At 47.6% G+C, this 11,521-nt stretch overlaps 1 protein-coding gene across 1 annotated transcript in view; it reads right to left on the bottom strand.

The window, feature by feature from the left end:
* Positions 1-11,521, bottom strand: part of MCM2 (minichromosome maintenance complex component 2) — a 25,755-nt gene extending 14,234 nt beyond the window's left edge. The window contains exons 1-6 of the mRNA XM_015426081.1: positions 11,516-11,521; positions 9,434-9,624; positions 6,203-6,378; positions 4,991-5,254; positions 3,377-3,596; positions 1,752-1,959 (exon numbers count right to left, since the gene is read on the bottom strand). Of these exons, the coding sequence (XP_015281567.1) occupies positions 1,752-1,959; positions 3,377-3,596; positions 4,991-5,254; positions 6,203-6,378; positions 9,434-9,624; positions 11,516-11,521 (1,065 nt within the window). The remainder of the gene's footprint in view (positions 1-1,751; positions 1,960-3,376; positions 3,597-4,990; positions 5,255-6,202; positions 6,379-9,433; positions 9,625-11,515) is intronic.

An 11,521-nucleotide genomic window follows, 5' to 3' on the forward strand; every position in this document is an offset into this window, starting at 1 on the left:
AAAATTGACTTCGTGTCTCCTAAATGCTGTGCTCACTCATGGAAGGAGGCATGGGGTGCGGCTCCTAATGTAACCTTCCCGTGTGGGGTCCTGACTCCTGAAGAGCTGCTTTCTCTCCCACCGGAATATCACGATTTGGCTGAAGTGTTTGGGGAAGTGGAAGCTGACGAACTACCCCCCCACCACAACTCTGACTGTAGCATTGAGTTTTTGCCGGGCTGTAAGCTTCCCAAAGGGAAAATATATGCCATGGGACCCGCAGAAAAAGCGGAACTGCGGAAGTTCATTGACAAAAACTTGGCGAGAGGTTTTATCCGCCCGGCTTCCTCCCCCTTTGCAGCCCCGGTTTTGTTCCGGAAGAAGAAGGATGATGGTCTTCGCTTATGTACTGATTATCGTGGCATTCCCTCACTCCTGTAGTTGTTATTCTTTTCATGTTAGGCATCTGTAACTGCCAAGGTTCTCCAGCTGGTGTGATGGGGTATTGTGTCTTTATGCTCTGGCTTGTTTAGGTTTCCCGTGTGAACTCAACTTGTGTTTATGGAACTGGCCGTTGCTGTTCTCAGGCCGCTTCGCGCCTTTTCTAATCTGTAACCTAACGAGGGAAATGAGCTCATTGGTTTAAACCTTGTTTGAAGTTCCTTTAATACACCTTCCCTGGGTATTGTAGTTATTCCTAACAATCTCTGTATGTTCATGATCAACCATGCTTTGGAAATAAATCTTGCTTCTTTTTGAACGTGGATCTATTCTCCTGATTTGGGATCTAACAGACAGCAGAGATCTGTCTCCCTGGAGAAAATGGCCACTTTGGAGGGTGGACTCTGTGGCATTAGACCCAGCTGAGGCCTCTCCCTCTCCCTTCCCCAAACACAGCCCTCCTCCTTAGACTCCACCACAGTTCCTCTAGGAATCCCCCAGCCTGGCACTGGCAACCCTTGTCAGGCCTGGCCCCAAGGCTCCCTCCTTCCCTCAAAGGCCAAAATAGGCCTGGAAAGGGCCCCTCCCCCTTACTGAAAGAGCCAGTTAGAAGCCCCCCCCCCCAATCCAAATTTCTCACCATTGATGCCTGGAGTGATTGGCCCCTGCAGAGGCCATTTCAAAAGGTATGGGGGGGGGGGATTCAACCCTCCCCAAGTTTTTCTTTGTTTTTTAGTTTTTTGGATTTTTCTGCAAACCTAGAGAGTGCCCTGAGTCTGTAGAAAAAGCTGTTGGGGGACGGTCAGGCTTCTGTTGGCAGAAATAAGTATCTGCACCCAAAACAGACTTTGGCTATTCGATTGATAGATAATCACTATGACACACTGTGGATTTAAAGCAAAGACAGGCCATTCGATCTCATGTCCACACAACAGATCTCCAAAACAGTAGGCATGTTAGGATACATTCTGTAAAAAAATGATACAAGACTTGATCTCCAAGGTGTGAGTTGTATTATTAACTTGGTAGCCAGCAGCCTACTTCACTGTGCGGGGTCCACACAAGACAGACTCTTGCAACCCTGCATGCATGCACACCTCAACTACGATCATGACCAGGGGCAAGCGCACCTGCCCTATAATCATTGACAAATCATCTGAGGTTCTCATACCAGCAAGAAGCAATTTGTTTCATTTCACCCCAAAAGCCAGCCTTTGGGCTTGTTCTCCAATTCTGTTAGCAATACAACTACCTTAACACACACAATCTGAACAGTGTGGTTTCTTAAAACATCACAGAAGACTCCTAGCCTTGTCCCAAACGTCACTTACCTGTTCCATGTTGATTTCAAAGGGACCAGCAGACTGACACTCAGGGCAGGATCCAGGCTTCACTTCCTGGTTCTGAGACTGACAGAAAGGCCCCAGGATGAAGCTGCACTTAGTACAATTGTATTTGACCAAGCTGAGCTGGGGGAGGACCCCTGTGCAGCTTGTTACAACCCCACCCGTCCGGATCAGCTGGTTCAAATGTAGCTGCCTGTAACAAAAGGCAAGAGCAAAGTTAGGGTAGGAAAAGCCTCTAATATGAGAGAAAAGTGATTACAGTGGTCCCTGTGTTATCATGGCATATATGACGGGCAGAATGTTACTGGAACAGGCACAATGCCCTAGAAATATCTGATTTGGGGTGCTTAAGGGATTGCAGCACTTTTCTTATGAGGCAAAGCTACAGAATCTTACCGCTAAAACAATGGAGGGAGGATAATATTAATAAAACGGGAAAATATTAAACAAATTTAATATACAAGACATTGTGCCGCCTCAAAATCTACTTCACTCCTCTTTCCTCTCAATTTTTTTTCAAGTGCTGCCACTAAACAATCGGGCAAGTGGCTAACAAGCCTGGTTTAAGAGCCTTGGTCACAGATGCAAGGATAACAGGATTAACTGTACACCTGTACCTTTAAGGCCAAAACAAAGATTTATTGGAGAGAGCAGGTCGGTACAACCAGGGCTATTTTTGGGCAGGAACGGAGTTCCTGCTGGCTCCCGAGTTGGCCATGCCCAGCAGGAACTCATTAGTATAATAGGCCACACCCAACAGCAGAAACTCATTAGGACTGGCTACATTAGGGGTGTGTGGCCTAACATGCAAAGGGTTCCTGCTACAAAAAAAAGCCCCTGGGTTTTGACAACAAACAAGGTAAACAGAATAAGAAGCAAAAGGTGAATGTGGCTGGATGACCACCCTTCTGGTAATGTGGGGTGTGGCGTAATAGGCTAATGAGCTGCTGTCAGGGGTGTGGCCTAATATGCTGATGTTTTTCTGCTGTTGGGTGTGGCCTGTTATGCTGTGCTTTTTCTACAAAAAACCCCCTGGGTACAACAGAATGATTCAGGAAGGTGTTTTTATAAAGAGAAGAGGACTGTAGCCTATGCTCACTGTTTATGGTATCCATCATGTGTTTATTGTATGTATTACCCTGCTCTTACTACATTGTTGTCTACTTTTGTAATTCCATTTTCTGTATTCCTTTGACATAAAATGGCTGATTTTTTTTTCATTTCTGAACCCTAATCCTAGTCCTATTCTGCTGTTTATTAGATGTCTCCAAATATTAGGTTACACAATATAAATAAATGAAGTCTGCCTTGAACCTCAGTGAGAAAGGCAGACGACAAATTCAATAACATAATAAACCTGGACCCTAAGTTTAAGAGGGTTGCCTCTGAGAAGGCTGAGAGACTGAACTAATTTTATAGCTTTCCGTTACAGAAGTTTTCCATTCAAGTAGTTTTTCTGGAGAGGCGGCAAATCAATATTCTCAATACGTGAACACGCTCAAATTGCTGCCCGTTTCCTAAACAGATTACTGAGATTAAGCTGGCAGAAACATGTGCTGCAGTGTTTTGCCGAAGAGTTTGTCTTCCCTGAAACCAGGCTGACTCCTCACCTGAGTGACCGCAACTCCTCCACCAGAGGTAAGTGGGAAATGCGAACGTGGATTTCCTGAGCAATCCGGTCATATTTGGGGTACATGGCCAACACCACTTCCTTGGCAGCTTCATCAAAGATCTTCAGCATTTCAGCTGGGGCCTCAGGAAGAAAATAGGCGAGGACGTGTTCACGGGCAGCCAAGTCTTCATAATTCACCACCAGGCTCTCCCTGTTCTCTGTCAGGAGAGAGTGAGGTGAGCTTCCGACATAACACCCCAGCCACTCCATTAAAAATAAAGAGCCAGGCACTGAAGGAACTGCTCCACCTGTTAAATAATGCTGTGGCCTCCCAAGCAACACTGATGCTGATTGTTTTATTACCCCATAAAATGTACCGCATATGCTATTCTCTAACAACAGCACCAACAATATGAAACATTCTGAATATGATCTGAAACGGCCCCCTTGTTGCATAATAATCCTTGAAATAAAACCCTCAAGTAAAAGAAGCAGACATGACATAGTACTATATAATGTGTTGTTGTTAATAGACAATTACCATGCGGGGACCCGCGAGGAATTCTAGGGAAGAGAAAAACCCATTTCCCCCTTACCTCTCTTCCACTCTGCTCCGGACTGCCTCCTCCACCTTTTCCTAGCCACCATTCCCAGGGCACCCACTGAACTTTGCACCAGGTGCCTTGTGGTGCATTGCTACGGGCATCCAAAAATGGTAAGCTGGACTACAGCTGCTTTGTTAAACTCCAACCTAGGTAGGTGTCACTGACAAGATTCCCTCCCCCCAAATTTTTCTACCAAATTAAGATTTTTCTCCAAACCTGGGGTTTTCCCTGGGTTTGCAGAGCCTGCAACCACAGTACTGGGTGGTTCACTATGCAGATTTTACTACCTGCATGGGAACCCGTCCTTGAGAATTAGATATCATGATGGTTAAGCAGTACAAATGACCATAAGAAAAACCTATATGGCCCATTAAAGTCTTCTTTATGATGCTTGTAATGATTAGGTAAAGATGACTATGAGATGCGTTATAGCTGTGACTAATTAGAAAGTACTTTTAGTATAGCAGCAATAATAATTATGGAGTTACCCACAGGGAATTATTCTACGAAGAACATGGTTCCTAAATAAATCATCCATATGGCAGCCATGGAAGAAGAGAAGTTGTATACTGAACAACCACAGCAGAATGATAGACCGAAGGAGATGGCAAGCTCTGATACCTCCTCCAAGGGCTCTTTTTGTAGCAGGAACTCCTTTGCATATTAGGCCACACACCCCTGATGTAGCCCATCCTCCAAGAGCTTACAGTAGCCCCTGCAAGAAGAGCTCTGTAAGCTCTTGGAGGATTGGCTACATTAGGGGTGTGGCCTAATATGCAAAGGAGTTCCTGCTACAAAAAGGGCCCTGCAAATGTTAGTTCTGCTAAAGGGATTTCTGACTGCAGGAAGCCTGTTTTTATCCCCCCAATGAGAAGGCTGGAAAGTATGAGTTTCAACAGCAGGCAAAAACATTGAGGAAGAAGTCTTCTACATAGACAGCAATTGGGCAAAGTAGCCTACATGTCCCACCCCCCATCATCCTACTCCCCCTTCTCATGCAGCTGTACCTTTGCACATGTCACTGATCCTCTCCTTGAAGACATTGTGGCCGTGGTCATCCACATGTGTCTTCAGGAAGTTCTTGAAGCGGTGGTAGATTTCAAGTCGAGGGGCTGCCATAGACACCCACTCCCTCACAGAGTGCCCCTTCATGTCTTCCAGGTTCTCAATGCTCTCAATCATGTCTTCATCCTCATCCTCTATGCCATCAGCTGCTCGTTCAGCCATGCGCCTCTTCCGCGAAGGGCGATCCTCATCTTCATCATCAATGTCTGGATGAGGGGAGGGGACGGATCAGACTAGGATGTAGATGTTATGTTTTATTTTTGTGTGAGTAATTGTGTATGTGTGCACACCTGGAAGTCATGATTGACTTCTGGAGACCCCTAGTGGGGCTTGGATGTTTCAGAGAGGTGGCTTGCTATTGCCTGCCTCTGTATCCCAGCCCTGGTATTCCTTGGAGGTCTCCCTTCCAAGTACTTGCCAGGGTTAGCCCTGCTTAGCTTCCGAATCCTGATGAGATGGGGCTTGCCTGGGCTATCCAGGTCAGGGTACTAGAACGTAGACATTGTCTGTAATTCCAACGACAGCAGGCCAAGTGCATAAACAAGATTATCTGTACATACTCCCAGAAAACACGGTCTCATGCCTATACTCCAGCTCTCCTTCCCTTATAGTCAGAGGGGATGTCTTGTAGGTCACTTGGGCCAGTCTCAAACTCAAGTGCAGAAAATCCAGAGCATTCCTGACCAGATAGCTGTCTAGCCTCTGCCTGAGAACCACCACAAAGGGAAAGTAAGTCCTACCCACCGGGTAACTGGTTCCATTGTCAATCTACCCTTACCATCAGGATATTTCTCTTAACTGTTGAGCCCTACCCTCCTGAGTCTTGCCCCTCTGGAGCAGCAAAGACCAAGTCCTTGTCATTTTCTATGTGACGGCCTTTCAGGGTGTGATCATGTTCCTCCCCCCACCCCAGTCTTCTCTTCTTACTCATCTCATCAAGACATCTGCTGTGAACAGCTCTGGGGATCCAGTCTCTGTGGCTTCAAACTTGAGATGAGTTCACATCCTAATCTGAGACTGAAAGCCATACCTTGCAGGCTCAGTTACAACTGTGAAGCGAAACATGCCAGAGTAAACCATTGGTTGTGGGGAAATGCAATGAGTGGGTCTTTAAGAAGTGGACTGTGTGGACGCAGCAAGCTTCAAAGACATACCGTAAAGCAGACCAGGCCGCATGCGGCCCAGGCCACGGTCCATTTCGCGGTCCCTCTGCCTCATTGCCTGCTCTGCTGCTTCCCTTTGACTGGCGGTCAGTTCCTCTATGTCTTCATCATCCATGGCTAAGCCCTCACGTTCATAGAAATCCAACTCTGGAATATGGCGGTAGTCCCTAGAAAACCACAAATCTCAATCAGTCAGCTGTATGGCACTATCAGATGCTCTGGAAACTTGGCATCAATGGAAGAGAGCCCACACTTATTGTGTTACATGCCACTGTTCTCCATTCAGGATCATCTCTAAAAGCAGTTTGGGTGCTGCCATCTCTGTTCCATGTTAGAAATCTGATGTACGGCATTGCAGAAGTTGTACATTTGCTACTTATCACCTGCTATTCAAAATGCTGACATACATAAGAGAAAGTCCCCTCACCGTAAAATCAACGCCCAGGCCAAACTGCTGGACCTAGAGACACCAAATTCGGGCAGAGCGCTCCTACCGTGGCGTAGGTGCTTGCTAAGAAGGGATTTTTAGAAATTTGACCCCTAAGTGGGTCAAAAGGGGGGAAATGTGCTCCCCCCATTGATTCCTATGCGGCTGCCAGGCAGCTGCCTCTCTGCACCCCTCACTCTCTGATTGGTCAGCTGCAGAGCTCAGTGTTCTGAGGTAAAAAAACAAACAAACAACAGTTACAGGGGACTGCACAGAGCTAATAACAGTTGAGGAAATCAGGAGTGGCCAAGAACCACCTGTGAGGTGAAGCAAAGCTGCTGGCCCAGCATTGGCTTCCAACACACTCCCCCCCCTCCTACACCTAACAGGCGGTTGTCTGTCAGGTGCAGCAGCGGTTGCAGGGTGCTTAAAGCCATGAGGGAGCCTACCCCAGCAGTAACACCTTAGTGATCCTGCTAGCCCTGCCTCCACAGTGGCTTCTAATACTCCTCCTTCCTCCCCATCCTACACTGGACAGGCAGCTGCCTGTCAGGTGTAGGAGAGGAGGTGGGATGCTTACAGCTGCCGGGGAGGTTTGCTCAGCAGGATTGCCTTAGCACTGCTGCTGGCCCAGCCTCCCCGATGCCTTTAAATACAATTCCCCCCCCAACACCAGACAGGCCGGTGTCTGTCAGGTGTAGAAGCAGGGCCAGGGTATGAATGTTTATGGGGAGATAGTAAAGGACATTTCTAGGAGCCATTTCGATGTGTGCCTCCCTCCCTCATAAACCTGAAGAAATGTCCACCACATCACCACTCCCTCACACCAACTCCCCCTCACACCTCTCACCTCTTACTGCCCCCAAGAAAAGCTCCTGGCAAAGCCAGATACACCAACGCCACGAGGAAGAGGCAACTTAGGAATGCGGCAAAGACATTTGCACATAGTACTCCTGCAGTGCACTGAGCTGCACAGGATCACCCTGAGGTGCTCAGAACAACGCAGTCTCCATGAGCAAAACAATCCAGGAACACAAGTAGAGAGGCCATCACTTTTGTGGAAGGTAGGAGTTGACTTAACAGACGACTGCTTCTTAAATGGACAGTTCTATGTGGTCTGCTCCAGAGTGAGCTCATCAAGCAGCCTGGTGATCCTAGCACCTGAGGGCAGAACCACCAATGTGGTCTAGAGACAGGTCCTTCAGTAGAGGGGGAAAAAAGTATGTATGTCTCACTTTATTTCTTACACTCAGGAATATTTAATATAAAGAATGTTAACTTTCTACCATGAAGAGGCTCGGTTTTATGAGTGCATGTGTGTTCCCACACTGGAGCCAAGAAAACAGCTCACCTCTTTTTTGTTTGTAACAGACAGAATATGCTGTGAGATTCAGCCACATCACACATTGTTATGGACACAGCTTCTTTGGATACGTCACAGTCCCTGCTGCAGGGTATTCCAGGGACAACTCCCAAGTGCTTTCTTTCACTTTGTCTTTCTCTTTCATGCATGTGTACTCACACTCAGCAAGGGACTCTGACACGGAAAAGATCTGACCCTTCCAGCAAAACACATAACTTCTGTGATCTTTCGATCACCCTCTCCACTGGCCAGGGAGAGCAGTGAGGAGAATGAATTTGGATTGTGACAGTTCCAGGACTCTGCTTAGGATCTCTAAATAGGATCTTTAAGAATGGGAACAGCTGCCCAATTTCGTTGGATGCTGATATGGGCCATCCCTTCCAGAGAATCCTTCTCCGGTCCATTAAAAGCAATAAGTATTTGCAACAGCCTGTACTGCTCAAAGAGTCAGTTCTGAAGACAGACAGGCTGCTTGTTCCACCTCCAGCTCCTGTGTGCAAAAAAGCCCAAATGCACAGGCTCACATCATGCTGCTGCCTCTCAGTTTTCATTGACTGTATGATTTAAACCTATATGGCTTGAATTTTCCATATGTTAAAGAGACATACACTAATGTCTAACAGGAGCAGCAAGTGTTGTGGGGAGAGTGGATCGCAGGATCCCACTTCCACACAGGCAGCCAGCAAGCTTGTCAAAACCATGCCCCAGAGCATCAGTGTGCTCTTTTGACTGCTGGGTGGGTATGTAGGACATAAGGAGGAAGGTCCTATAACTAACATTAAACACTTATTAACATAGCACCTTCAAGGTACGGTATGGCAACAAAATCTAAACTTAATAAATCAAGTAAGCTAAGTTTTATGGTAATTCTAAAAAGTAACCTCACCGACAGAAGAGGAATGCAAAAGGCACAGGCTTCTAGAGATCAGCAACTGAAAGTACCTTTCCACTTGTGCAGATGCCTCTCCGTGCCCATCAAACTGTCTGGATGCATCTTCTGATGGGAATGAAAATGCCTATCTGCACTCAGGACCATCTCATCTTACATGTGGATAATGGCCCATGGACTGGATCAGAGCTAGTACTTCCTAAATCTCTTTTGCAGGGAAACACCCCTGGAAGAGGAGAACTTCAACCATTCTTGTCCTTTCAGCAATAAGTCCTGGTGAAACTGTCATCACTTCTCTGCCTATCTGTTTCTGCTTGCTGTGTCCACTCCATCCACAAGATCCAACTTCAACCATAATATTTCAACTTCCAAAATAAACCCAAGCTGCTCAGTTATGGAGAACTTTGCCAAATGAAGAGCGCTTGCACCCTGGCAGCCCACAGCTTCTAGGCTAAACCCTGTTTCCAGTAATCAAATATACCAAGCCATCACTCATATAGGTAGCCTCCAGACAAGACTTGTAAGCACAAGCACCCCTCCTACCGTTCCATCCCATCTACAATCAGCTCCTCCCCATCATCATCTTCCTCATCAGGGAGGCCTTCAGTCCCCAGAAGTCCTTCAGATTCATCCTCAAAGGGCGGCAGGTCTCTCCCCGGGCTGGAGGTGAGGGCATCCCCCCGCCGAGAACTGCGTGCAGGGCTGGTGGCCATGTTGAGCGACTCGGAAGAATCCTGAAGAAACACACAGTGACAAGTTAAAAAGCTACAGTGGGCGAGGGCAGGCATCCTGTGAGTAGAGATGCAGAAAACAAGGTGATTTTCAAAACCACAAGCATACAGAGTCTATTAAAAACACTCCAAAAAAATAATAATCAGGAAAACGTACTCTGTCAACCACCGCCATCACCTTTTATCCCTAGAAATTCAAAAAAACTGTGCTGGAAGGGAAGAAGTACCCTAAAAGAGGAAGGAAAGTTAATATATTCCACAAACAACCTATCAAATGTAGGGAGGCTTGTTGAAAAGAAGGTGCTATTTCTGTGATCTAGAACAACAAGAAAATTTCCCATCCATATTCCAGAAGGGCTCCCCAACAAGTGGGGTTGCCAGCTCTGGGCTGGGAAATACCTGGAGGTTTTGGGGGTGGAGCCTGGGAGGGGACCTCAGCGGGGCATAATGCCACAGAGTCCGCCTACCAAAGCAGCCCTTTTCTCCAGGGGGATTGATCTTGGGTTGCCTGGAGATCAATTGGAATAGCAGATATCCAGGTGCCACCTGGAGGCTGGCACCCCCACAAACAAGTAAAACTGTAGCTGCTTTCTTGGGATGCAGATTTTCTTTTTTAAAGGCAGAAAATCAGCAGCCTAACTCTCACGGGAGGTATTTATTTACTTCGTTTATAGCTCATCTTTCTCACCTAGGCTCAAGGCGGATTACGAAAAAAGGCCTGTTACAAGTAAACCCGTGGCTGGGCTGGCTGCCCTGCTTTAAGAGAATCAAAAAGGTAAAGGTTTCCCTTGCTCGAAAGCCAATCGCGTCCAACTCTAGGGTTGCGGTGCTCATCTCCGTTTCAAAGCCGAAGAGCCAGTGGTGTCCGAAGAAGTTTCCGTGGTCATGTGGCCGGGGCATGACTAAACACCGAGGCGCACGGAACGCTGTTACCTTCCCACCAAAGTGGTCCCTATTTATCTACTTGCAATTTCTTGCTTTCGAACTGCTAGGTTGGCAGGAGCTGGAACTAGAGACGGGAGCTCACTCCGTCATGCAGCACTCAGGTCTCGAACTGCTGAACTACCGACCTTCCACAGCCTTCAGTTCAGCGTCTTAACCACTTGAGCCACCGCAGCTCCAACTAGGCCCAAATCTCCATTGCGCCATGAGGTTCACTAGGTAGGGCACACTGGGCCTGTCAGTGTCCGTTTCAAGTACCTCCCACAGGGTGGTTGTTAAGGATGAAATGGAGTGAGTGAGTTTCGGTGTACGCTGCCTTAAGCTCCTTGGAGGAAAAGGGAGACAGAAAAGTCCTCAGTGACTGTTCCCCTCCAAAATACAGGAGGCTCACATGCCTGAGAGCAAGCCCCACGAAGAACACGCACACTCCAATGGACGGGAAGAGAGGGGCCCCCAACACACTAGTCTTCTGTGCTAGGCCACCACCCCCTGTATAGATACAGGGGGTGGTGGCAGTGGCTAGGCTCCTGGGAGGTTGGTTTTTTTTAGCGTAGCGGAGGTCCTGTGAGCTCCCTCTGCTGTCTGAAATCGAACAGGCGAGAATCCGTGCCGTTAAACAAAAGGGGAACTCCCCCACCCCAACTCCGAGGGAAGATTTTAAGATGCTGGATCCGCCTGTTACTATCAAACCCCTCCGTACTAGAAAGCTCTCCCCCCCCACCCCCCGCGGAAGGCTGCAGATCCCAGAGCACCCAGCTGAGGAATGAAGGGGGGGGGGGTTGTTTGTTTTTTAATGAACAACCCAATAGTCAGGCGAATGCCTGGCGCACAAAAAACTTGGCGGAAAGCGGGCTCGGTGGGGAGAGGATACATCCAAGCCAGAAAAAGGGAAACTCAACACAAACCTCGACTCCCTAGCAGCAGAATAAAGCCAACTGCTACAGACACTTACCGCCAT

Source organism: Gekko japonicus, unplaced genomic scaffold, assembly GCF_001447785.1.
Source record: "Gekko japonicus isolate JY-2015 unplaced genomic scaffold, Gekko_japonicus_V1.1 scaffold69, whole genome shotgun sequence".
NCBI classification, from domain to species: domain Eukaryota; kingdom Metazoa; phylum Chordata; class Lepidosauria; order Squamata; family Gekkonidae; genus Gekko; species Gekko japonicus.